Source organism: Ascidia mentula, chromosome 1 (assembly GCF_947561715.1).
Source record: "Ascidia mentula chromosome 1, kaAscMent1.1, whole genome shotgun sequence".
In the NCBI taxonomy this organism is placed as follows: Eukaryota; Metazoa; Chordata; class Ascidiacea; order Phlebobranchia; family Ascidiidae; genus Ascidia; species Ascidia mentula.
Genome location: NC_138566.1, coordinates 4,204,650 through 4,231,387, shown reverse-complemented (window position 1 = coordinate 4,231,387; position 26,738 = coordinate 4,204,650). Strand labels below are relative to the sequence as shown.

General features: G+C 38.0%; 3 protein-coding genes across 7 annotated transcripts in view; 1 reads left to right on the top strand and 2 right to left on the bottom strand.

Moving 5' to 3' along the window:
• Window positions 1-220: 220 nt before the first annotated feature.
• On the bottom strand, window positions 221-3,894 carry LOC145898080 (protein FAM50A-like). Of its 2 annotated transcripts, none has more exons than XM_082986523.1 (12): window positions 3,801-3,894; window positions 3,352-3,508; window positions 3,208-3,292; window positions 2,989-3,079; window positions 2,739-2,854; window positions 2,497-2,567; window positions 2,353-2,419; window positions 2,075-2,136; window positions 1,899-1,983; window positions 1,184-1,350; window positions 722-832; window positions 221-333 (listed from the first exon to the last, which is right to left on the bottom strand). In XM_082986523.1, exons 2-12 carry the CDS (start codon window positions 3,460-3,462, stop codon window positions 325-327), a joined length of 975 nt encoding a protein of 324 aa, XP_082842649.1. In that variant the 5' UTR covers window positions 3,463-3,508; window positions 3,801-3,894; the 3' UTR covers window positions 221-324. The 2 variants fall into 2 exon arrangements, with proteins under 2 accessions (XP_082842649.1, XP_082842654.1); XM_082986528.1 differs by having other exon boundaries at window positions 2,497-2,569; window positions 2,744-2,854.
• Window positions 3,895-4,284: 390 nt separating this feature from the next.
• Window positions 4,285-26,738, top strand: part of LOC145909611 (uncharacterized) — a 35,814-nt gene continuing 13,360 nt past the window's right edge. For both annotated transcript variants that reach the window (XM_082996988.1, XM_082996985.1), the window contains exons 1-21: window positions 4,285-4,489; window positions 4,643-4,727; window positions 4,884-4,962; window positions 5,084-5,138; window positions 15,777-16,473; window positions 17,093-17,180; window positions 17,509-17,608; window positions 18,124-18,267; window positions 19,095-19,181; window positions 19,389-19,766; window positions 20,098-20,206; window positions 20,605-20,833; window positions 21,262-21,373; window positions 21,778-21,845; window positions 22,285-22,473; window positions 22,936-23,031; window positions 23,338-23,491; window positions 23,714-23,887; window positions 24,138-24,207; window positions 24,564-24,662; window positions 26,376-26,466. In XM_082996988.1, coding sequence (XP_082853114.1) covers window positions 4,382-4,489; window positions 4,643-4,727; window positions 4,884-4,962; window positions 5,084-5,138; window positions 15,777-16,473; window positions 17,093-17,180; window positions 17,509-17,608; window positions 18,124-18,267; window positions 19,095-19,181; window positions 19,389-19,766; window positions 20,098-20,206; window positions 20,605-20,833; window positions 21,262-21,373; window positions 21,778-21,845; window positions 22,285-22,473; window positions 22,936-23,031; window positions 23,338-23,491; window positions 23,714-23,887; window positions 24,138-24,207; window positions 24,564-24,662; window positions 26,376-26,466 — 3,212 coding nt within the window. In that variant the 5' untranslated portion in view covers window positions 4,285-4,381. The remainder of the gene's footprint in view (window positions 4,490-4,642; window positions 4,728-4,883; window positions 4,963-5,083; window positions 5,139-15,776; window positions 16,474-17,092; window positions 17,181-17,508; window positions 17,609-18,123; window positions 18,268-19,094; window positions 19,182-19,388; window positions 19,767-20,097; window positions 20,207-20,604; window positions 20,834-21,261; window positions 21,374-21,777; window positions 21,846-22,284; window positions 22,474-22,935; window positions 23,032-23,337; window positions 23,492-23,713; window positions 23,888-24,137; window positions 24,208-24,563; window positions 24,663-26,375; window positions 26,467-26,738) is intronic.
• The window catches only part of LOC145909625 (deleted in lung and esophageal cancer protein 1-like), a 100,987-nt gene continuing 88,251 nt past the window's right edge, over window positions 14,003-26,738 (bottom strand). For all 3 annotated transcript variants that reach the window (XM_082996993.1, XM_082997004.1, XM_082997001.1), the window contains exon 37: window positions 14,003-14,012. The gene's annotated coding sequence lies outside the window, so the exon portion shown is untranslated. The remainder of the gene's footprint in view (window positions 14,013-26,738) is intronic.

Below are 26,738 nucleotides of genomic sequence, written 5' to 3'. Positions count from 1 at the left end.
CGCAGTTGATCTTGATTTTTGAGACTTGGATAAACGGTATAAAGCCGGATAGAAAAAGAGAAAAAAAATTGAAAAACCAGAAGAACACCGAAATGTGAAGGCTATTTAGCTGACTAGATCGTTGTAAGTCACACCATAGTTGCACGGATGGGACCTAATAGGTCGAAACAGTGGCCCTGTCTGCAGCTCACTATGAAAAAGCTGTAGCATAATATTGATGTACATGTTCAAATTTCATTTATTACGAAACGACATTTCGACGGCAAATCGAGCAGCATACATTACAAAAACTGGTCTTTTGAATCCAATCTGTTTTAACGACGATCATTTTATCTGTAACAAAAAAAAGTTTCAGCTGTTTTGAGGTGCACGGCATATGGGCGTGTTGCTGACTGTAATATTTTTTCCCTATTATATCGTTTACCAGGGAAAAGTGGCACACTTAAACAAGTGGTTCTAATTCTTTTTGTACGGGAGAAACCCTTTTTAATACGTCACAAAAACTTTATTCGTGACGTCAGAGTAGCCACGGACCCTTTAATTCATGTTGCTTTTTCACAAAACATTGCTTCGGTTCTGATGCAATTCGATGGAAGGTGGTAGTCCTGTGCGACCCAGGGTTCAGAACCACGGAGACAGTAATGTTATACGCTACACTACGTCATACTGTGAGGTGTATGACGTCACTTTACATACGTCAGAAGCCCAGTTGGATACGTACCGTGTATTTGTCCCACTTGCGTTCAGGGTCGTAAGGCTCCCATCGACTTGCAGGGAATATGTGTTTGTTGCGTTCGTACCAGTGACGTAACACCACTTTACCAGCATGGGACTGAAACAATTGGTGAGCATTCGTCAGCATACCACAGTAAAATAGTATGTTCTGCTGTTTATCATACCAAGTAAGTGTAACTGTGTATTGATGCCATTAGTTTATCTTTTTGCCCAAACACGACATAATAAACTGTTCACTTAGTTAAAGAGATGGGGGACATGTAGGTGTAGACAAAGAGACGCTGGAATAACCTTTGGGTTTTTGAAGTCAAGCGTCACTTAAAGTGGTTGTTTTTTTATTGATACTTTCTCAATGGATGGGTGGATAATAAAAAACTGCAAATACGTTGTACCCGCACAATACAAAATTGCATTCATAACTCGATTTGTTTTTAACTCATTACAATACCTCATCTTTCTCTACCGTTGCGTCACCAACGAGTCGAACGTCATCGTGTACGTCAAAACTAAACAACGGTCCGCTTTTACCCCTCGCCTTGGTCATTATGAAGTCATAGAAGGTGTAGTGGTGGGGTATGATGAGGTCCTCCTTAACATACATAAGGTGCTCAACTCCTAAAAAAGTAGCAGGTCTTGCATAAGGTAAGGTTCAAACCAGGGGTAAGGGTCAACACATAAATTATTCAAATCTGATACCTGCGGGCAATATTCGGCCGAATTTGAATATATAGAATTTAAATTGCCCGTAAAAATCCATTGTTCCAAGACAAAACACAGTACGTATTTTTTTGCAGAAGTGATATATTAATATTCAAAAGATATTTTTCTGTCACTTCATCTGAATCAGAAAACTTAACATTGGAGAAAGCCAGAAACACACTATAAACAATTTCATGTTGCAATTTCAGTTCTCTAAGATTAAAGTGATTGTTTCGTGCATAAATTCCAATGGCTTTGATTTGAGTCAGGAGCATGTAGGATCCAACTTTTGGTTTAGGTCTGCCACATTTCTCATTCAAAGTCCAACTTTTCACACAAACCAGTATTCTGACCTGGGTCAATCTTTTAACCACTGACTCACCAAAGCGCCCAGTTGCTAGTGCAAACATACTACATGTGCCACAAACTTATACGAAAATATTTGACTGATACAAAACACTTGCCTGTGCTTTTCAGCTCACTGAAATCTTGCCGAAGCTGTTCCAAGCATTTGATCAAGAATTGCTGCACGCTGTTGCCTTTCTTCATCTGTGAATACGAAAATATTAGACAGTCTTACCAAACTGCCGATTGTTTGTGCCACAATCAACATTGTAATGCTCTTGTATATATGTTATACCTTCACTTTTCTCCTGTGCCCGGATCCGTCCCAGTAGCTGTAGGTGATCTCGATTTCCTCATCTGAGACATAGAAGTTTCATTAAATTAAAACAATGTTAAATAGTTAAACTTGGTGCTCTATTAGGATTGTATACATGTAGCCGTTATTGTACACTTGATAATGTATTAGGATCAGGTACAACAGCAACAAAGCAGAGCTGAATTTAAGTCATTTGTTGTGTTAAAACGTGAGATAAAGTTTGCGGACTTGATTTGTGAATAACATAGAAATCTTACTTTTTATAGTTTCCTGTTTTGACATCCAATCTTTTCTCAATTTGTCTCTAAGTTCATTATCTTGTTGCTAAACCGAAAACAAAACTTCCAGGACAATTAAACAAGCCATTCCACATGGAAATCGTACAGGTTTCTGATACTAACCTCTCTATCACGATCCGGGAGAAAGCTGGTGTCCACATCAGGATTCTTTTTTACCTTTTTTGGTATTACAACTGCGTGCGTAAAATCAAATGTTTTAAACATTATAGTACAGCAAACTAAGGGTCACTTTCATCATTTACATGTAGTGCTGAACATATATGTGTTAATGGATGTACAAGGCAAACTGAGTTGTGTGTTTTAAACTAAACTTATTTAACAACACATTTTAATAGGGTGACAACCTTCCTCCTCCTCCTCCTCCACATTGTCTTCCTCCTCATCATCAGGATTAAAAGAAAGAGCTGCTTTCTTCCGGGCTAGTTTCTCTTTCCTTTTTTGCTTGATAACATTCGCCTCTCTGAAACATTCAGTGTGCACAATTGCAAAAGACAGATTGTTCTGATTTCATTGAGAATTGTTTTTACTTTAGTCTCAACACAAATGATCTATCAAAAACATATATTATATCAGTCATCTTAGAACAATTCATACAGTTTGGCCTTGTCGGTGGTAACAATTTGCTTTTGACGAAGTTGAACCAAGCTTTCTTGCCTTTCACGCATTTCGTCCAATGTTAAAAGACCTGAAAGGCAAATAACGAACACACAATAGCTTAACAATCCATACTTAAATATTAACATAAAACAAATTAACAACTGTTAGACAAGTTTAATATACAAATGCACACAAAATCCAGTAATCACAACTAACCAACAGTGGTAGATTTAAGTTCAGCTTCAACTGCATCGTAATGAGCTGAAAATTTGTTGTGGATATTGGATTTAATGGCATTTTCCTGCAAAAACAAACACGTTGTTTAATATATTGTATACCAAATTTAGCAACCATACTCACATTGACAATTTTTGCTTTCATCTCTTCTAGTTGTTCCTTGGCTTTCTCCCTGCGTTTTTGCATGTGCATAGCACGATTGCCTTCACTTGCAGCCCCTTTGTATTGTGCCATATTGCATATATTTTCAAAGTTCTTTGTTTATAGGAGATCTTAAAAACTGAAATACATAAAAACAAATTTCTGTTTCCATGCCTAATGTCATACTTGATGCTATTGAAATGAGCTATAGCCCGCAGTATTTTGATCTTGAGACTCGTTTAGGCTGGTTATGGTTTACAGCTGGTCATTGTACTCATTGATTTGATTTTCACAAACTTTTATTTATATACCTACACTGGTTGTTTGATCCGTTCGTCCATTGCGATACGCTATTATACGTAAATTTGTTTCATATTAACTATTCAATTGATCAATTGCACTCATAAATTCAAATTCTAAAGCCAACTTACTCATGTGCAACAGCGCACGCAGGAGGAGTTTTGACAACAACCGCAAGCAAAGTGGTGTGCGCTGCACTGTTCACCCAGTAACAGAAAAGGGCGGCTTGCAAAAAGATATAAAGAAATACAGTTTGAAAGCTATTTTGTTCGACAAAATCAAACATAGTTTATCACATAACTTTTATTAATTTCAAAAAAATATAGTATATTTAATGGAAAACAACACGTTGCACGGGGGCTTAATATGAAAAATATGAATCACCGAAACATGGGACGCGGCGCCCACTTGAAGTTGTGAAATGAAATTAAGTTTTCAGTCAGGTGGCGTACTTTAATTTAAACGAGTTGGAGCGGTCGCCATTTCAACTATTTTGTTCCCTTTCGTTATTATTTGTTGCAGTAATCAGTCGTGACACTTTAAAATTTGTAGAAACTTTGTGAAAAAGATCAATTTACGCTGTCGAAACTGATTTTTCTGATTTTTTTTAGAAATAAACGAACGTATCTGATGTTGGTGCTGACTGACTCATAATAAGGTGCTGTTGTACTTAATCATGTTACAAGTTCAGTTTCAAAGGTAGCTAGCTCTAATGGAAAAGGTGCAAAGGCAATGCAAGAAAATCACGCTTTTACGTGGTGACAATGGATTTGGATTTACCCTGCGCCATTTTGTTGTTCATCCCAATGAAAATGGAAAAGTATGTGTTTGTTTTGGTTTGTGTTGATCATTTGCAGTCGCATTAGCCTATATCTGATAAAAACAGTTACCCTGTAAAATAATTCTACTTTTGTTTATTTTACTGTCACCATGTAGGTGAAACCTTATTATTTTGTGCTGTTATATTTGGTAGAACACTGAAGTGAGGCCACTGGAAACAATTTTTGTCCAATCAGTAAAGAGAGGCAGTCCAGCAGAAAAATTTGGCTTAAAAGAAGGTATATCTAGAGATATTTGTATATATTTAGGCCTATATAAAAAAAAAGCATGACTGTACATTTTGTACATAATATTGTGATGCTGCAGATAAAATGTAACATATTTTTGAAAATAAGTGTGTTTGTATATATATAATTTAATGTCTTTTTTTGCAGGTGATCGAATTTTGTCGATTAATGGTCAAAGTGTATCAGGGGTAGAATACAAAACAGTGGTGGATTTAGTAAAATTAAGGTTTGTATGAGTTGTGTAATAATATATTTTATGTGTGATATGCTTTATCTTGCTGTTTTGAGTGTTTTAAAATATTTCTGCTTTTGTGTACAGGCTTTAATGTGATATATGCTGTTTTTAGTGTTGATAAAGTGGATCTTTTGCTTGTTTCAAGAACAGACGACATTCTTCAAATGGTAAGCTAATTTTTCTGTACACTTACAACTTGTATGTGGTGCCAAGTATCCCATGTAATTGAAACAATCTAAATATCTATAATAACCTGTGACATTTCAAATCTTGGCTTTGTTCTGTGCAAAAGAAAGGTTAATATTTTCTGTGAAGCAAAGTCAAGATTAATAATGTGTAGGGTTTTCCTATTGGCAAGTGTCTTTTGTTATCTCAACACTCCCAAGTGTCATTCAGCTTTTATAAGGCAGGGTCTTGGTTGTATTATTATCATGAAACCACAGACAGCCTTATTATTGACAGTTGGTCTGTGTTGTTTAATTTGCCTTTCTTATATATTAAAAGCTAAAAAGTTTGCTGTGTTGTATGACATATTTTGGATAAAATTATTAACGTGGTATATATATAATAATTTAATTGAGGAATGGATGCCAGTGGCATGTGCGAAAAGTTTCTTAGGAGTTTTTTATGTGTGTTTGTCATATGTTTAGCCACATCGGGTTTTCAACTCTACATACAACAATTATTTGGCATAAACTAACAAAATGCATCTGTTTAAGATTGTGTTTGGTGACAAAAAAACTATTTAAAGGTACCCTTGAAGTTGCTTCTTTATGAAAATGATACATAGAAACTTTTATTAAGTATTTTCAAAATTTAGTTTTTTAGTTTGTGCCTGTGTTTCTACCTTATCATGTGTGCTTATCACATGGAATTCTTAAGCCACTTCAACCACAAATCTTATTAGGTGTCTGCCAGTAATTGAGTCACATGATTCTTGTAATTATTGGAAAGAATTCATGGAATTTAAACTCACTTCGTTCCGCATTTATTAAAGAATATACATATGTGTTGTGATTAGCATAACTTGTGTACATTTTATTTGAAAACAAATTTAAGTTATTATTTATGTACAGTTTATAGTTTTTGTTATTTCACAAGTTACAGATAATGTTTTGGTTGAACTCTTAACTTGTTTAACCGTTTTTAAACAAGTAGAAGCGGTTTAGGTTTTAATTCCAATGAAAAGTTCCTCGATAATATCTGCTGTGTGGTCTCAGTTTTCAAACCCCTTTTGTTGGGAGTGTGCTTGTCTTACTCTCTGTGCGATATTACGTAACCGACTGTTAGTATCAAACGTCCCGCTGTTTCCTTTATTGCTGCGCTTTTGTGTCAACATCATTCCCTTATCTTCTCAGGAATGCGGTCACGCGAAAACGGTGTCCAACTCTTGTTGTTGTAATTTCTCTTGTAATTTTTGTCTTGGTTTCTTTAATGGCGACATAAGGAATCCTTTAAATGAACAGAGGGGCTTCCAATTTGCAGTTGTGCAAAGTATTCCCGTTTCAACCCTGCGAACACTAATAAAATATAGTCTGTTGCATAACGACCGAATCTTCAACCATCCAGAACAGCCTTGAGTTATTAAATATTATGCCTAGTAGCGGCGGCAACAAATTGACCAATAAAATGTAGCTTACAAATTGATATCGAATATAAACATGAAATGTTCATAATCCACTTACGGGAAAGTTCGTTTAATAGTTGTTATTTGTTCATCGAGTTACACATCCTCTAAGCGTAATGAAAGTAAGTGTGGTAATAAAGGCGTTCATTTGGCATACATATGCGAATTACACCAAACTTTGACCTTCAACTCCACATTGCTGACGAGTTACAACGGATTGTCTTTTGTTGTTTCTGGTTATACAAGTGTGGGCGTTAACGGAAGTGTTCGGTCTCTTATTTGGACTTGTCCAAAAAACATCAGTTGTTCGATTGCTGTGTTATTGATTTCGCGACTTGTGATTTGCTGCTTGTATCCATCAAATTATTAATATACATGTTACATATACGTTGCAGTGTTACTATTCACAATTTAGCTTGGTTTTTGTTGGTCTGGTTTGTGGTGTCAGGTTGAAAAAAGTCACGGCAGCTCTCAACTCCATGCCAAAGTTTTAATTGTTTTTCGTCACACTCCAATGGCATTGAAAGGCTGTCTTGCGTTTCTGCATTGTGAAGTTTTTTAAAGTTGCTTAGATTCGTTTGATTTAATTCTAGCAGCCTAATGTTCAACTCAGAAACACAGCAAAATTGTCCGCGGGTCGCAGTTACAACCCCTGCTCTGAAGTAAAATGCTGTTAGGTGATGTACGTTGCCCAAATGCAAGATTATCCAATGTTTTCGGCGGGGTGTGGTTGCTAATGATTTCGTGGGTTTCAGGACAGGAATTTTGTTCCTGTTTTCATCACACGTTGGTGCGAAAACAGAAGAAAATCACACAACGAAAGTGTGGATGATGTTTCAGTGCGCTTTATACTTCAGGCCTTGTTTAACGGATAAAGTTTCAAAACAATTTGTTTGTCGTTCAACCTCCCCTTTGTGCATTCGTTGGCGTGTGTGCCTTAAAACGCTTTGAAAATCAGTTTTTAACCCGTTGAATGCAGATAAATATACATGCACGGTTGGTTTATGTCATTGTTGGAAGTTGACCCGCGGGCTACGAATGGGACAACCCCCCTTTTCCCCAATGAAAGTTCTCTAAAATTACTGTCTTTGCACCGTGTTTCCTCACCTCTTTTACACGGGGCGGTAGAGAATCATGAGTAGAAACTCATTTCAATAACATCGGGGGATGCGCAAACCAAACTGTTTTGATATTTCCTAATGGAATTTTTGTATTTTGGAGTATCGGAAATTATAGAAAGGCCGCCGCTCCAGTTCAAGTCCGAACCGAATTATTGGTTTTCAGTTTAAAACTTTTCTAGAAATTGGCAGCGCTCAAAAAAGTGACAGCACTGATGTAATAAGACCATCACAAATGCTACTATTTTAGCCACCTCCGTTTTGAATGCCAAACCTACATATAATACCAAATTTCCACCTTATTCAAGCAGTAAATTGCGTTGTTCGAATCGGCGAAATGTTCAGACGAAGATGAACGACAAATTTTGACTGTGTTTGCACTTTGTATGGCCAGCGGGTGGCGCCTTAGCGTTCACTGGAATTCTGTCGAAAACCTAAATTGCCGCTGTTTGACCTCTGTACTTCCCAACTTCCCAGAGTTGTTTTTAAGCAGGTGAAGCAGTCTGTTTTGGGGTATTTCTGTCCTAAATATCATGGTTGTAGTAAAATTAAACTTCTAAAAACACAAATAACAACACTGAATACACAATGAATCTTGTGCACTTAATGTTTGAGAAATATCTTCAAACTCTACATTTCTTATTTATTAAGACTGGCTATGCTCAATAAATTGTTGAATATAGCCGAACGGTTTTTGTGTGTTATAAATGAAGATGTTTTCCATTTAATTTGGTCAGATCAGTATCTGTAAAAATCGTCGCATTTACTTTATTCTCCGGATGTACGTTTTCCACATCCGTGCCTTCAGGCTTTTATCATCGTCACGCTTGGCTAGCCGTCGCGCTACATCGTAGCTGTGTGGAAAAAATCGCGTCGGCATTTGCGCACAATGGCCCTTATGATGTCACAATTGACGAGGGCAGCCAAGCGGACAGTGGGTTATTTGTTGTTGCTTCAATTGTAAACTTGCTCTCAATTGTAAACGAACGATGGTTTTGAGGCCAAAAAATGCGAAGTTCTGCGTTAAATTGATACCGGTAAACTGTTTTGTAAAGGTCAGTTTGTACTGTTGCTTAAATGAAACAAATATATGTTGCGATATGGGTGTCTTGTTTGTATTGGGTTGTGTATTATTTTGCAAGCGTTAGTATTTTTGACAAGGGCATCAGTAGGTGATGGAAGCGATGTGGCCGAGCGCCAGTATACTTTTCACGGCTCGCGTCGCGGCTTGACCGTAATTGGTAGTTTGCGAGCCGGCCAAACCAAAATTCGTCTGTCGTTTCGTGCCCACAGGGCTCACAGCCTAGCGAACCTGACTCTGTCGGGTTGGCGAGAAGTTTTTAACGTTCCAAAAGTTTGATTCGTCTATTTAGTCTGGTTGAGTGTTCGTTTGTATGCGGACGTAACTACGTGCGCTTCAGAAGGATTTTTTTCTGTGTGCGATGCGCGAAATTCCTGTTACTTGGTAAACACAAATAGCTAATTAGTGATAACAGTTTCCGCTGTTGTTTGGCAAGGTTGAAAGTTATATAGTGGTTATTTGCTAGTGCAATATATATATAAAAACTGCCTATCACTAGGATAGGTGAGTGAAAGCATTTCCAGAGGCCAATGAAGAGTGATGCGACGGCCGTTCTAAAAATGTGTCGAATTCATCCTACGCCCAGTCGTTACCCATTACTATTTAATGAAATAATGAACACAGCAGTCCCCTACGGGGCTCCAAACAAATGTGTGAATTTACGCCTCCCAGTGGAGTTTAAGAAAAAGTCACGGGGACAAATGAAATGCAAGGACGATTACTCATGTGGGTGCATCGGCTTTTTGTGATGGGCGTCAACCCGTTGAGTTACATCCCTCATGAAATATTCATACATTGAAACTCTCACTTGATAGACGCTAGCTGCAGGTGAGAATGGAGACTGCGTTATTTTGTGAAGATAGAATGTAGAATGTAGTTCGGGTTTGTTTTAATTTAGAACCTGGATTTAGAACCAGCTGATTCGCCACCATTGTTCTGTCACCTGCTGATCTCTAATTCGGCATTCCTTGGGGTATTCTGCTATGTATGCTTGTGCTGACCTTGCGTCCGTATTTGATACGTTTTTGTGCTATATGTGCATGCCTTGGCCACCTGTGTCAGTCAGGATACTTTTCAGCGACTATTGTTTGTTGATATAAAAGGAAAAAAACGAGTTATGAAAAACAAACAGCACGCAAAAAATGTTTCAAAAGTTCAGAGGATGGCTAATGTTTCAGACAACGGACGTGAGTAACCGGTAAAGTATTCCCCAAGCTCAACTCCTGTCTGAACCCTTTGGCATCCCAACTCTCATTAAGTTAAGTTTGTGACACAACCCTTGGCTGTGACCCCCAATCGCTGATTCGTGTTTGAACGTTTTAATCACAGTTCTGCAATGTCGCACATTTAATTTATTTTGATTAAACACAAGCACAGTGTAAGCTTGTGTTTAGGGAAATAAAAACGATCCCAATGTAGGTTTGTTCAATAAGGCAATAATTTGCACCATAATCTTTCCCATTGTCCGAACCGCAGTGCTCCATATTCTTTCCCCATAAGGAAGGGGAAAAACGATTTAGTTACATTTTGTCAGCTTCCCGCTGGCTCCATCCGCCGTAAATTGAGATAGACCCTCATCCACCCCATCCGCATGCCTGGGCACCAATCGGGCGTCCACCGAACAAGAGAGCGTGATTTCGTTCACTTTAACGCGCTATCCCAGTGAGCTACGAATTTTAATGGCGACTTGGTCAAAGCTTTCATATGTTTTTTTTGCAGCAGTAACAGAGAAATGTACAGCTTCAACTAACTCAAAAAAAGCAAAAAGTCCTATAGTTTGCGCGCATCCAATCGGTCCTGACGTAGTTTGTTCAGTTCAAATTGTTGTATAGCTAAAGGCCTATACAAGCTTGCCATAGCTTTTTGTGCAAAATGACGCGATATAATCCTGTTTTTGTTTCAAGTGCATTTGCTGTAAAGAACAGAGCAGTTTTGTAAATATGTGGAGCGTGTAGAGATTTTACGAATGAAACGATATGAATTTTGAAGTATTGACTTTACTTGTCGCCATTACTGTGGAAGCTTGAAATGTTTTAAGACAGGTGACTCCGCATCTAACGTAACACAAGTCGGTTTACAGCGTTCCACGACCACTCTTGTTCGGTGATGTGGAGGTATTGGCGGCGCGTGGTCACGCTTGTCGAATGCAACTAACAATGTAACATATCCCTTACCGGTGTTCTGGGCCCTTTAAACGTCAATACAACGGTGGTTGGTCACGTGGAATGGTATCACTGTATTTACTTTATGTTTGCTTTTTTAGAAAGCACCAACAGTCTATAATCTATAAGGAATTAAAGATAATTTTCATGTTTTAAAGGCGTTTTGCAGTGACGAACAGCGAAAAATTGCTTTGCCACTTTTTATTTTTCGTATCACATTTACCGAACTTGAACTATTTTAACCTCGTTTTGTGGCAAGCAACAACGGCCAAGACAGCAAGTCCAAGCGTTTAATGCTTCCATTACTATGTAAGCTGTATTGACGTTTTTGGCCTCAAATCCCCTGGGGCAAATGCCAATGTCGTGTGCTGCAAACCCAACTCGTAGGTGGTGGTAACATCAAACGACTCTGTTGTTGAGATGATGAAGGGTAGAACAATATTGATCGGCTTGAGGAGTGACTGGGTTTGCAGCACGTTTCAAACTGATTTGATTTATCGTTTTTTGGGATGGGATGAAGATATTGTGTGAGATAATTAAACAGGGTTCTTTAAATTTTAGTGCAATACTAGAAATAGTACTTGTTGCGGTTAACAACAAAGGAAAACGTTTTGTGATTTGACTTGTGTCATGGTAATTTCCATTACATGTGTGTTGCACATGTTTTGGCATACTGATGGTCATTGGGCTTTTTGTTGATTTAAAACGTTCGCTAACTTGATAGCAAGATATGGAATGTATTTAACTAAATGAAATTTCTTTGGACAATCATTTTCTCAAACAAATAGTTTTTTTCAAACAACCATTTTGTGGCTTGCAATCTAAAGGAAATCTTGCCCATGGAACTTAACGTTTAGTCTCAGATATTTAAATTAGACGTGACAAGTTATTTGATTCCGAAAATCAATTGTCATAGAATTTCACTTGCGAAAATAATGGTCGGGTAATCTGTTTCCGCTTTGAAATCTGGAAATCAGGCGTTTAAATAACAGGTCAGTGACAATTTCCTGTTCACTTCCGTTAATGTAGAAGTATTTTCGTTTAATTGAATAGGTTTAGGTCCAAGGTCTTTCAATTCAAGTAGATTTAACCAAGTTTGGGCGTTCGCACCAGTGAGAAAATGAACTCAAAAATTGGTAATTGTTAGTCACAAGGCTGACGTCGCTGTCGCTTAATAAAAGCCAGTAGTGAATCAGGCGAACGGGACACCCTTTCTCGACGGGAGAAAGTGATTGCGGTTCGTGTTGTCGAGCCTACAAAAAAAGATCTTTGTTGACTTTCGTTGGATTGCGATGTATGCTGTAATGAAAACTGAAAACGCAGCCCTGTGAGCTGTAACCGGTGTTTTCATTATGCTTCATGTTTCATTGGATGCACTTTTTTGTTTTTACTGCTTGAATAAATTATATTACTATAAGAATTGGTGGCATACGTTTAACAATCATCTGACAAAACCAAAAACGGGCAGTTCTACATACTTATGACCAAAACGGTTGTATGTATAATTTCGGAATATTTATGGGATTTGAATCGTTTTAACACAGATTTGAAACATTCAAGGTTTAAGTTAACATACGACCTCAACGCAAATGTCAATAACCCGACAAAATTCAATATTCTTGTGCTTCACTGAACTTCACGGTTTATCGAACAACTTTCCGGTTTCCAAATGAGCACCGACGCGTGCCATGTTGTTGTTCAAAAAACCTTTACTGTGTATTATTCAACAAAGGCGTTGTGACCACACAACAGTTTCAAGGGCGTTTTGAGATGGCTGAGTGGGTTATCTAAACCCTCGTGGACCCTATTCGTTTCCAAGTACTGTTTTGAACTTGTGAGGGTTTTTGTGCAAGGCGTTGCACAGATGTTGGAGGGTTTGAATTTTTAATGTTGTTCGCCCGTTGTACGTGGTGACGTAACGTCTTGTGGTTGTAAACCGCTGCGGAGGGAGAGAAAAAGGAAAAAGGCAAGCCCCCCGTTTTCATGTTTGTGTCGTCTTCAATGCGCAGAATGGCATTAATTGTAATTTTGAAAAGAAAATTAATTGCCACTTAATCATTCAGAGTTGGTTATTTTTGTATTCACAACCAACCGAGTTATTTTTTTCAATTTATTTGTTATCCAAACATTTTGGTGATGTTTTTGTCGTACTTTTCTAGTTGAAGTACGCAAACAAGTCATTCTTTGGCATGCATAATTGATTACCTGCATGCACCATCCTCTAGGGCGATCAAGTCGTTCCTTCTTTATCTTGTTGCCGCAGTACTTCAATATTGCTCAGAATAACATTGAAATTGGATATGTGTGCCTTGGCGTGGTCTTATTTTTGTATGTACGGTATGTTATAAAGCAGAGGTCTCACACCTTTTTTGCACCCCGAAATGGTTTAACACAAGTGGTATACCGACCTTTGAGGTGTGGCAGATATTTGCAACATTATTAACGAATGTAGGAAGCACGAACATAATGTGCACGCCATTAGTGAAAGCGAAGACAATTCTACTGAGCAATGGTTTGCGGCTAATTTTGTTGGCGGCGTGTGTCAAGTGTATAACTTTCTCGTGTTATGGCGAATTTTTGTCAATTAGGAAGTAAAAAATGTCTTGCTGTTAGTTGAATCTGCCTGTAACGCTTCCTTCTAAAGTCACATATTTAAGATTATTGGCATATCAGAGCTTCGGTATGATTTAATTAATCTGCCCGCGCCTAGTCGTTAAACCAAGGCATTGATAAATGTAATAAAACTATACGTAATTACCCACAGTTACCGCGACGAATTGCTTTAACGCGGCCACTTAACCGAAAAGAAATCATGGCCACGCGAATGGATCTCCACAGCTGTCGTTGGGCACCCGCACTAGCTGTTTATGCTGACTCAAAGCGCCCAGACGCATTGCTGGAATGCCTTCGAAGGTCTCTATGTACACTGGGGAATGCGATGGTGTGTAAAGAGTAAACTGGACTGCCCCACTTGGGAACGGAAAAACGGGTCGTACGGTGCTTACTTCGGCGCGGCACCTTTGCAATTTAAGACTTTCCTTTTGGGTTGGTTTCTGAGGTTTGGATTGTTGAGGGCTGTTCAACGCGATTTTGATGTTTCTGTACGAGAAGTATTTGATGACGTCACTGTAATGAAAACGCGCCAAATCCTTCTATATATGAAGGGACAGTTGTTAAAGCTCAAATGGATATGTTTTTTTTTTCTAGGCGTTGGTTACATCACAAAAAAGGGTTGTTTCTGATAGTAGGATGCTGCGTGGCAACCTTATAGCTTTTGTTCGTGGTCTTGTTTTAATTTGCCGAGGTTAGTGTTTTCGTGTAACATGAAGCAGATAGCTCGTTAAACATGTTAGTCACTGGTACTGGGACAAGCAGCATTATGCACATGTTTGCCATTGGCTGGATCAAAAAATAAGCAGCGAAATTGGATGAAACTTTGGGGCTATTGATAATTGCAAAAAGAGATATGTTTTGCTTGAGCCACGCTGGCGCATCTGAAAACGTCTATCACTACCCATTGCAAGGTGAACAAGTGTTACGAGTTAAATACTGCACAGAATTTAATTACACTTGTGTTTTTCAATTGGGTTTTGTTGTGTTGCCAAATACGTGCAATAAAGCTGTTTTTTTTTTAATCTCTTCCACGAATCACATATTATAAGCTTGACCCGTTCTGACCTGTATTACGTCATGCTGATATGCTGTGGACAGCTGATTTACAACAACACGAAAAGGGATTTGGTAGGGGTGTGAACGATTAGTAAAACTGCGTGAGTCGGCTCTCAGCGTGGTATAACTATGTGTCAACCAAGTCATTACGTTTTGAGAAGGGATTAACACCCCGCGTGTTGTGTTTTTACTACTATGTCTTGAAGCCTCTATCTGGTTGAGCAAGTTGTCATACGTTTTATTGTTTTGGTTTGCAGCAGATTATTTTTTAGTGCCAGCATTTTTGTTGTTTGTCCGTTGAAAAGCAATTCCTCGTCTACAGAAATAAGTTGGTCGGAATTTTTGTTCTATTTCTAATGGTACACGGATATTAATCTGACTGCGTCCATTTGCTTTCTGTCGATCCCTTTCCGGAGCAGTGCGTTGTTTTATCGTAGCTCTTGCACATTTTGATGCATGCCTTGATCGATGATGCGGCCTCGAAACTAAATTATCGATTTGGAGCGAAATGCGGCCCTTGAGAATAGACGTGCGCCCATTGCTGTGCGCAACAGATGCGTTTTGTCTTTGTCGTGTCGTCAAATCAACTTGATTTAGATAGGCTTTCGGTGTATGTGACAGGTGAACGGGTTTCGATAGATTCTAGTTTGTTGTACGTTTGTAGGAATGCAACCACTCAGTAAGCTAGGATCTTTGCTCCTCTTTTGTATCTATTACCTCACAATGGTTTTTGTCTCCGCTGAGAATTCGTTACATTGTTGTCGATTGTTGTTAATCAAAGCGTGCTTTGTGTAACGGTTAACCTTCAATCCCCAGCTGTTTCTGGTCCCAGTGGCAATGAGAGCAGCAGTGTTTTTCCACAGCAAAGCATTCTGAACTTGGACAGGTTTTAGGTTTTAGTACCATCACGCAAGCTTACACAAGCAGTGGCACATCAATTGCTTATGAATTCGTTGGTTTTTAGTGCGGGTTAAAGGCCAATGGTGAGGGACAAGGAAACAAGTGATCATTAGTTACAATGGTGTTCGCAACTTTAGTTTGTTGACCTATTATTCTGCAGGACCATTAAGCACGTGTTACATTGCCTGTGTTTTTAAAGGAAAGTGTTTCACCACGAAGAATCTATTATAACTTTGTTTTTTATTCAGGCGTACCCGGCTTCTGTTTTACCGAGTAAAGTTGACAAAACCAGGCCAACCTTGGATCCTGCTGTTAGAAAACAAAGGCCTTACCGGGATCCACCTGGATATTACAACCTACGAACAGAACCACAGCAAGAACAAAAACACCAGCAAAAACGAAGTGCCAACAAAAACAACAGCAACCGGATAGAATTTGCCCAATTTCAGCGCAACTATTACGACACCTTGGACTCTGCCTATAGCACAGGAGAATCGTCGTACAACACTGTTGATTCTTCGTATACCCAACACACAACATCGGATTATGGATCTATAGGCAGTCGATGGAAAGAGCCGACAATCAAGCAAGAACCGCCTGATATTCAGCGCCTTCGCCACCCGGGCAGTGCATTTGAGGTTGTTGTCCCTCATTCGGATAAATTACAGTATGCGGACGACTTAAATACAAGCGGTAGCGACACTGCGACAGAGACCGAGACAGACACCGAAGCACCGCAAAGTCACCGCGGATATACGGAGGAAGACATGAGTTACGTGCCTGACTATGTGAGGCCCGTGCTGGGGTCGCCAGTATCGGTATCTACAGTAACATCGCCCACCATGTCATACTCCACCAGTAGGCCAGTGCAAACATCAACCCTGACTTCACCTTCAACATCAGTTACATCTTCAAACTTTACCTCACCTACTACCTCCATCAAAGGTATGTGCTGTGAGCTGTTCCTATAAGATACACTATCATTACTTTTTTAAAACAAGGCCTTGCCACTGATTTGTTTTGATGTATTTGAATTTAAGAACATTATAATGAGATAAATGTCTTTGGTTATATATACCGTAAGGTATTATTGCCACGTTTATGTTTATATTACAAAAAAGTTAATCTATATATACATAAAAAATTATTGTTGAACATATTTTTCTGAAAGGTATTTAATTGCAATTTGTCATCTTTATCACTTCAGATTTAATTAGAGTGTGTGCAGATTCATGGCATAGTTGTGTTGGCCTAAGGTGGTTGTTATAAACAAGCTCATTATTACAAGATGATATAATGACCGCCCTCCATAAAGTGGTCAATTAACAGTTGGTCTCTGTTTTGAAATTTTTCCCAGCATTTGTCGACTCCTAATGTTCATTGTGTAAAAATAGTATTTTCTAGATTTTGTTTAGGTTCTTGATTATACAAGCGATAACTTGCCGTTACTGAAAGCAGCGTGACAACCATTTATTTACAAACACTTCATGTCATGTCTCCATGTGGTGGTGCAACACCTTGGTTTAAGAAAATTAAGCAGTTTTTCCTGTTCCTTTCTCTACAGATGGGAGTGCTAATGAAGAAGTTTTGTCGCCTCGAGGCAACTCTCTGTACAAACGAAACACCCGCAACACATCGTATGCTGGCTACAGGTCAGCTGATTCATGAGTACCTTTGATATATAAATTTAAAGGAGTTGTACAGGTTACTGAATACTAATACAATCAAATTGACCCCATGCTTATGTTCCTGCAAAGAGCTTGAGCAGTGTAGAGGACCAGTAGCCGAATAAATAGGTTTATTTCAAATGAAGATCAATTTAAAATAATTTATAAAAATGTTTCTTATTGTTTCATAATATGTATTTGTGATTTTTTTTGTAAAAATGGGTATGAGCCACATGGATTGTAGATTTTCATGGTGAGGTGTTTAATTTACTGTGGTGTTACATTTTTAATTTAACTGAATTCATGACTCTAGGGAGGATTATGTCCGAAAACAGAAGGATGTTCTTTGTGGAAGAAAATCTTTGGAAGAAAGAGTGAAAAGTTTAGAGTCAGGTGCAGCAGTAAAACTTCAGGTATATATATATATATTGGATTTTACTTCAAGGATAAATAATACCCTGAAGCCTTGAAAACGGGATTTGTCAATCTTTTTAGATTTGTTAATATGCCTATATAAACTGTATAACTCTAATTCCTGCCAAAAGGTGTGATATTTTTTATTCAACAATGCGAACTTTATTTGTTAAAGTTTGCTTGATTTGGGCTAAATGTTCTGAACCACTAAATATTAATGAAAAGTTTTACTTTACAATATGTTTCCTGCCTACCACTAAATTTAAATATACACAATAATTATAATAAGTAATGAAGCCAATGATATATGTGTGTTGGTTTGTAAAGACTATACAGTCAACAACTCAGCAAGTCATTTGACAGGCAAGATCATTGTATGGTCACCATATCTGCACTGATGATACCCAATAGGCGGAAATAGTGACCCTAAATGCAGCGCAATAAGCACACAATAAAATAAGTACATAGAGTAGAAATCTTATTGTTTTAATCCCACCATCGCTATTGTTTGCAGGTGAGCAAAGGATCACAAAAACGTAGGAGAAGGGGAGGCCCAACAAGCAGCAGTGATGTCACACCAACAAATCCACCGGAAAACTCTCCGTTTAGTGTGATGGGAAGGTCAACTAACAATAGCTCAGAGAAATCTGTAAAGAGAGTAAGTTCACAGCTTCTGTGCACTGGTTTGTTATTGTTCTTTACAGTGCAAAATATGCCCAGGGAGTTAATCAAGTTTATTACAAGATTTATTAAAGTGGTAGAAGATGTTCAGTGGTTAGAAGGTTTTGAGATTAGAAAGTGGCAGGATCGGATGCCACTTCTGTGGTTATCATATCATAGTGTTCTCTAGACTGTTTCACATGAATTTCTTTTAGAGCGTAGTATAACAATAGTTTGGTTTCTTGTTTGTAAATTTGTTTTGTGTCTGATGAGTGCTTGTACATTTGGCCACAATGTTATCATCTGTGCTATCATAGATAACATCATAGAGATTATGTTCAAATTTGCAGTAGCGTCATTGACATTTAGCCAACAAAAGGCTGTACTCGGTATAGTTGTAAACCACAGTCTAAACTAATATTTGCTCTCCTCTTGTTTAAATATACTGCCAGTAGCAAGTGAGTTTTAAATAGTGGAAGTCCACCGCCTACTTCAGCATTGCTATCCTCTGACAAAGGTGCATTCCGTTGTAAGTTGTAAAGGCAGTAGTGCAGTAACGTGCAACAAGATTGTTATGTTTCAAGTTTCACACTAGTTATCAGGTGTTGTTTGTGCAACAGCAAAACACTGTTGAAAAGAAGACAGAACAAAAATCTTTCACACAAAAGTAAATGTAAGCCAGTGGTTAGCACTCCTATAAGGTATTTTGTAATGTTTTTCATTGTATTTTTTATTGTATTATGGATTAATAACAAGTTATTTTCATAAATGTTAAATGAAATAAAATACAGTTAACAAATGAATTATTATTTAACTCTTTTTCAGGATTTACAGTTTGAGCCAGCCTCGAGGAAAGCTCCACAACCTGATATTATTGAATCTCACCAGCCAAGAGTCATTTCCACAGACCAGGTTAATTTAGTTTACAAATTATTATATAATTGTGTTTGTCAACTGCTATAATGTTGTATTTTAAATGAAATGTATTCATGTTTTTTTTTCAACCATTTGAGATGGGTTGTAATCTTTTTATTTCTTTGTGATCAAGTTATGATGAGAAACAAATTGCAGCCTCAAATAGGGGGATATACATTACAATATGTTCTTTCTTTTAAACAGGCTGATTCCAGTATCAAGGAAGTGAATGTGCAAACCCCAAATGCCGCCAAACCACAAAGACCATATTCTCCACCATCACAATCTACTGATGCTCAGATAAACCCCATGATTGAGGCACCTGCCAAAAACAAAAACCTCGAACCAATCTGCATCAAATGGAATATTGCCTCTCCCCCTACACGAAGGAAAGGCAGTCTTAAGATGGACGAAGCACCAGATTCAGCGGTGGACAAATTGGAGGAAAGTGAAGTGACTGAAAACTCTGTAAATTTGGAAACCTCACCTGAACCACAAGCAACTAGAAAATTTGGATGGAAAGCGCCGTCGGCAGAAGCAATGAACAGATTGAAGGATCAAAAAGAGGAAGAGATAATTGAGGTAATGTAACATTTGAATTTACCTGAGACATTAAACATTGATGTACCCTGATGTTGGTCTGACAAGAAAAAAAACACAGGTAACTCAAACAAGACTTGCAAAATGATTAGTGTCAAAGTGTCTCTTATTGAAACAGAAGTATATATAAGTTTTGCCAATTAGCATTATCAGTTTCTGTCTTATACAAGTCTGAGTGACATTTTTCTTGTGTTTGTTTTACTGTGCCTGTCAATACATCTATTTGTTGATGTTAATCTGTCTGTTGTATGAATAGATTGCGTTATGTACCTATTAACAAGAAATTCCTAAAGTTGTATTATTATGTTTGCAGCCCACAACTGTAATAGAAGAACCTCATGTTGAGGTTACCGTGGCAACTACGGAAGTTGACACTCCAGTGGTGACAGAAGTTCCAAAAGTTCAACTTAGAAGTCCAGGAAGTGAGTTCTTTTTTAAAAATACAGTGACATTATCCATTAAAGAATATTGTAACTCTCTCCATTTTCTTCAGAGAATCGCAAAGGCAGCTTTAATTAGACCACTATATCATTGTAAGACCCAAAGGCATTAAAGTCTAATTGATGTATATGCACTATTAGAATGTATGGCTCGTAAGATTTTGCGGCACCTGACGAAGCGAGATCAAGCTCGTGTTAATAAAGTAGTTTACTATAGCCAGTCTCTTACAAAAGCAGTGCACAAGCAACTTTTTATAGGCATAGACCACAGACGGACACCGCAAATTCAAGAAATTGAAAGATAAAAACAGTTTTTGTGCATTTCACAAATGCAACGTAATTTTAAATAAATTTAACGCAATATTTTTGCCGCATTTAAGGAAATGCGCCACTGCAGAGATCAGGGGCTCCCCCGCCGTTGATACTGGACGTTACCACCGACAACGCCGTCGTCCCAGTTGAACTCCGCTCACCCCGTGGTGAAGGCGGGGCATTTCCACGGCCTAATATGCGCGGTAAACGCAACGCACGTGTCTTTGTGCTGCCCTCATCCGACGACAGCGAGGCCGACAACATCTTATCCAACCTGAAATCCAACGTCGAGCCAAAGTAAGCATAGTCGTAGCGAAATGTCGTGTCTGACATAATGCGCAGGCTCTTGGGGTAATAAAAAGAAAGAGGATTAACTCCACCCGTTTCTGTCGTACAACCGATTTGTTAATCCGTGTTAAGAAGTTTGGCGTTCGTCTAAAAACATTTTCGATTAAAACGCAAACCAACGTTCTGTTGGTACACAGTCATGTTGTAGTGAAGTACAGGGCATCGTCATGGTTCTACTGTCTTCATTTAGGTTCGGCGACTTCAGACATAGGCAGACAAACAACCAAATTAAAGAAGCCGCTGTTAGGTCTAGACTGTTTTATTTTCGACAACGTGGCCTAAACTCGCTCATATCAAACTACGTGAGGGATTTAACCTGACAGGGAAATTGTTGTTATGTTAAACGTATCAAGTGAATCTTAAATGTTTTTGTGTAGACTCATCCACGTGGCTCCAGTTAAGTTCGTTCCTTCGGTTCTTCGTCGTCGTAACAAAGACGGAAGCAAAGAAGATGCCTCTTCCTCTGCCTCATCCTCCATCAATGATGTGGTAGGACGTAATAACATGTTGTTTTAGTATGAAATGGCATCTTATATCAGAGCTCTTTAACCTGGGTTCTGCTAAACCTTAGTGTTCTGGGAAACACTCCCAGGGGTTCCGTTAGCGCTGAGAATTCCACGCGAGTCGTTAGAACATGGTGAATTAACAACAAAAAATACTACTGCGTTAACCGAGAATATTTCTGTTAAACTACAATGCATAAATGGATGGAGAATGTGTTGTTCGAAAATGAATGTTTTTTTTCTGTGTCATAATTTTTCATAGTTTTTTGTCAAAGTTTTGGTTCTGCAATATTTGTTGTACTTCTCAAAGAGTTCCATGTCATTAACAAGGTCAAGGTCCTATATCATTATTTCTGATCCAAATTCCCGACTATAATGAATTGTTTTTAGGCATCAAGTGGAAGAGATGTGACTGACACACCAGCAGACGTTCCATCGCCCGACCACAGAGAAACAAGGTATCCTCCACAATTTTCACCCAGTTATGAATTATGCATCGCTCTTTAGTATGTAACTGTAAACCACAGTCGTGTTGATTTCTGAGAAAAGCTGGTTTTGCCTAAAGGTGAAGAATTTCCTCATGAAAGATTAACTCGCCGTGTTTGCATAGTATTACTAGCGGTCAGTGCACTGACATGGTTTACATAGCAACTGTTTTTTGTTTCTGTTTTTAAATTGTTGTTAATTGGCATTTAGAATTTAACACAATTTTAGATGGCATGTTTGACGAAAGTCACACAGATTTAGAGAAAATGTAAGCATATTTTTTGCCGAAGGCACAACTATATGTTAAAAATCTTACAACTTCATGTTAAAATTTATATAACCACCACTACTTCAAACAAAAATTTTTCTGATACTGATCACGTTTATGACTGTTTTCTACTTCATGCGCAGAAGGAAAAGCAGCAGATCACCCAAAAGATCATCAGGCAAACCCCATTCTAGCAGCAGATCACGGTCTGCACACGATCAAGCACCACCTAATTCTCATAAACATGCTCGCCACCCATCGAGTGACAGTCAACCATCAAGCACGAGTGAAAAAAAGCGAGAACACAAGTATTCCTCAAACTCAAAATCACAGTGAGTGTGTTACGTGCAAAGAGGCATGTTCAGGTTTTGAAGTGGATATTAGCAGCAAAACTATAGCTTGTTTGTATATGCAAAGGCAATATATCTTTGAAAACACATTTGAGATTATTGTGGCTTTTCTGTTAAAAGAATGTACACTAGCTTTCGCCTATCGCTTCAGCAAGTGTAAATTTTTAAATACAAAAGTCAGTCTTCTTAAAAAATTGCCAAATCAAGAGAATTCAGTATTCAGTAGACATATAAAGACTGATACAACACATTTAATAATCTGTTTATAAGGGTAAACATGGACCAAAGGGATAATTCTGAAGTGTTTGACTGTACATGAAAATGTAATAATCAGCCTATAATGTGTATTTAAAAAGTGTTAATGTTTCAATATTAGAAGAATGTTTTGCACAAATAATTTGCAACAAAGTTAGTTTTTAAAAAGTGTGAATATTTTTGTTTTAGTTCAAATACTAAACAAATTGAAGCGCGACAGCCGAGTTCCCCTCGTACGAAGAGCAAATACAATGATGATTACATTGAATTAACCAACACGAGGAGGTGAGTTACAAATTTCACAGGATCAAGACATGTGGACAACTTAGATTAGATCAGATCAGTGCTTTTCAACCTTACAAAAAACTAACTAAACCATACATAACACAACATACTAATAAATCAGAATATTTTTAAAACAACAGTATACACTTAGCACTGTTAGGGGATGGTTAGAAAAATACCACAAATGGTGGGGAGTAACTTAAGATATAGAAAAAATACAAATAAATCAAACATTCAAAGTTATAGAATGTGAATAAAATAACACCTGTTTATTAGTTCCAATCCTGTGTTCATTGTTTTTCTCAGAACAACACCTCGAAGCATGCGTAAGTTCCAGGGTCAGACCAACTTGCCATCACCACGGCAACAAGCAGTGGCACACGCTGTGAAGTTTGGTTTCCCAGTAAATGATGGAGTCATTCCTTACATAGATGATGCTATCAATCCAGACGAACCACAGGTGGCTGTTTAAAGTTTGCCTTTCTTTCTCACAAACTTAACCTTGTCAGTTAAATGTTTTGACGTATTTTCTTATGCTTACATTAGTTTATCTTTTTTACAATGTGCATATGTATTTTTTTTGGGGGGGTGGACATTCTATGCCTTCTTTTGTTAGCAGCTTCAATTTTTTAACTTCCAAAATATAATAATAAGTACAGTTTACCCAACTTGCTTTTTTCAGGCAACTGGCAACCATCGCGCTCATGCTGCAGAAAGTGCTGATCCAGAGGTGATACGAAGAGCCCTTCCTCTATCACGAGGAAGTAAAAGAGGGAGGATGCGAAGGCGGAAAAGTAGAAGTCCATCGAGGAGGACCAGCTACATGGAAGCCATGGAATCAAGTGAAGACCTGACAGTAAGACCAGTATTTTTAAACCTTTCTTGACAGCTTCAGTAACAAAACATTTTTTTGAGGTCTTCAACTCAAAACTATAGAGTAAAAGGTCAAGAACTGTTTACGAATTACGAATCCAAAAATCATTCTGTATGTTGTAGTTTTTTTTGTCCGTAACAACACAGAAAGAAAATCTTTGATTTTCTGGGGGTTGCATGGTAGATCGTGCAACTTTTTTTTTTATTACTTACAATGAAAATTGTTGTTGCAGCCTGACCCAGACACTGATGGATCTACATATAGTATTTTGAGAACAACCTCTGGAAAGGATTACAGACTCAGTAAGTGTATAATGATTGCTTGTATAAACTGATGACAGGATGCCCAGACTACTGCCTCTATTTTTACCCCAAACTTGTTCAATCGTGATATTGTCTGCTAATGCCTTATTCTCCATGTACCAGCTTTCTGTGTCGGGCATTATGTGGAAAAATTATTACAAATAGCTGCGGACAGTGCACTGAGTTTTAACTGATCAGGATTATGCTCTTACCGGTTAACTAGTCAGGCAGAGACTATTCCAACTTGTAACATAAATGGTTAAAACAGTGTGCAGTGTCTGCAGGTCACTGAATATTATTAACTTATATGCTTCCACATAAATTGTATCAAAAATAAATCTCTTGTTTTTTTTCAGGTAAATTTGGTCGCAGTAATTCTGCTGACAGCATCCTATCCACAGTGGAACCTTTGCAAAAAGTTGTCACACGAAGGGTTAAGAGATCCAACAGTGCAGGTATGAGCTCAGCACAATATTTCTTACTTTCATTTTTTTCATGTATAAAAAACCTCAGTTTGTCAACTTATGTTTGAGTGGTCAAATGTAGGCAGGGCATGGTAAATTGCAACATGTGTTCGGTGTGCTTACACCATCAGCCTTGTTTATTTTGAAATCTACCATAAGTTGCTTATGTGTGATAAACCACACTGAACACCCTGTGGTAAGCTGTATAGCTCGGGGCTTTGTCTTAGCTGGAGTTAGTCCGATGACCAAGTTCTGTGAGTGGAAAGGGCCATGACTTTCATGGTATTTAGGTAGAGTCATTGTGAACTTTATAATCGATTTTCTGGGTGTAGAGCTTTGAGAAACGGTAAATTGTGTTTAAGTTGTTCACAATGTTGGGAAAAGACTTGAGCAAAGGTAATTTATAGTGAGACTGTATATCTGGTATAACTAGATTAACACCGAAACAATGTTGTTTTACGATTTGATTGATAAATTCTATGAATGAGAAATGGTTAAAACAGTAGTTAACACTAAAATATTGTCAGTTGTTGTAAGACTAACTAGGAAGAACCATCAGCTTGCCAAAGTACAATTGTGTTAGATGTTTGGTTGTTTCTTTATTCATTTTCCACCCCTTTTGTAAATTGTTAGCTGTAGGTTAGTTTTTTATGTGTTGCTAAAGTGAGGCTTACCTGTTGTCAGTTTAAAGATACAAGCCAACCATCCATCATCCCACACTCGCACGGCCAAAATAAACCATCCCACACATGCGCGCGTGTGCCGGATAGCGCAAGTTGCCATAGCAGCGACAGGAAATACTTAGACAGGAAGTGGATTCATCATGGTGGTATGAGATTTACGAGGCAGTGGTATGTGTGACGTTGTGCTGGTACTAATGCTTGGGGAGATTAAAGCACCATGAGAAACTGATTACTGACACCGCATAATGTCACTTGAGGACATATCTGGAGTTAACGAGAGTTTGCATCAAGTTGTTTGCCAACAATTGCAGCTTTAAGTGAATAAATGCAAAGGTTTGTAGTTTGGGTCTGTCCAGTTTGGTCTAGTTAAACTTCTTACTAGTTGCATTTGGTTAATGAGATCTTGCAGTTTACATCCTAATTTGGTGTGCAAGAAATCTATTATCAAACAGCACAGTACAAGCAACATTGTACAGCAGTCAAGGTACTACCTGTTGTGCCAAATAGAGTGCAGCACAGAAATTAACATATTTAAGGAGTTCTGTTTACGTTTGAATGTTGTCATTGTTTCCTGCCGATGCTCTCAATGATTTGTCTCAACCTACTTGAGAGTTCAAAACATGTGACGTCAGTTTCACTCACTCAGATGTCATCACAATGGCAAAGAAACTGATTTATCTTTCTTAGTTTCAGTTTTAGTAGTTGTGACCACATGATGCTTGTGTTCAACAGATTGTAGCGCGAACACTGCCCCACAAAAGACTTACCTTGCTTAATGTAGTAGTTATGCTAAGGAGTTGAAAAGTAAGGGTTGTAGGGGTGTATGTAGTAAGACAACCTGTGGAAGTGTGTACAGAAAATTTTGCAAGAATGATATCATGTTGAGCTTCGTCAGTTTGGTCAGAATTTTTTCTGTGTGCAACCATGTGTTTTATCTTTTGGAACTTGCTATTGTGCATAATTTTTCTGCTTTATTCAAATTAATCAGGGCTTGGTTGTTATGTAGCTTTATTATTCGTAGATCGTAACTCTGTGAAGGCCATCCATCGGCGCTCTTATCAAATTGCCACAAACCCCACTGTTGCACTTCATACAGAAGACGATCACTTGAGGTAAAATATTGTTAATTTAAATACTTTCCTGTCCATTGTGTGCTTAAATTTATCCCCTCAAGGAATGCAAATCATGTTCCTTTTAAGATCACAACAATTTGAAAGTGCAATTTTAATTTGGTTGCTAAATTTAAAGTTTAAACTTGTCTGTCTGTTATTTACAAATTATTTTGAAAAGAACATGTGGAAAATGTCCAACTTATCTTCCTGATTGATCAAAGGTTTTTTTTGTAGTCAACTATTTAATATTGCTTTGCTTTTGTGGCTTGTTA

Bases quoted from the DNA above. Each gene is read 5' to 3' on its own strand.
- LOC145898080 (XM_082986523.1), bottom strand. From the start codon at position 3,462: ATGGCACAATACAAAGGGGCTGCAAGTGAAGGCAATCGTGCTATGCAC. The intron at 2,855-2,988 runs GTATGAATTGTT...TGAATGTTTCAG, and splicing joins ACCACCGACAAGGCCAAACT to AGAGGCGAATGTTATCAAGC. The intron at 2,420-2,496 runs GTTAGTATCAGA...TTTTCGGTTTAG, and splicing joins TCCCGGATCGTGATAGAGAG to CAACAAGATAATGAACTTAG.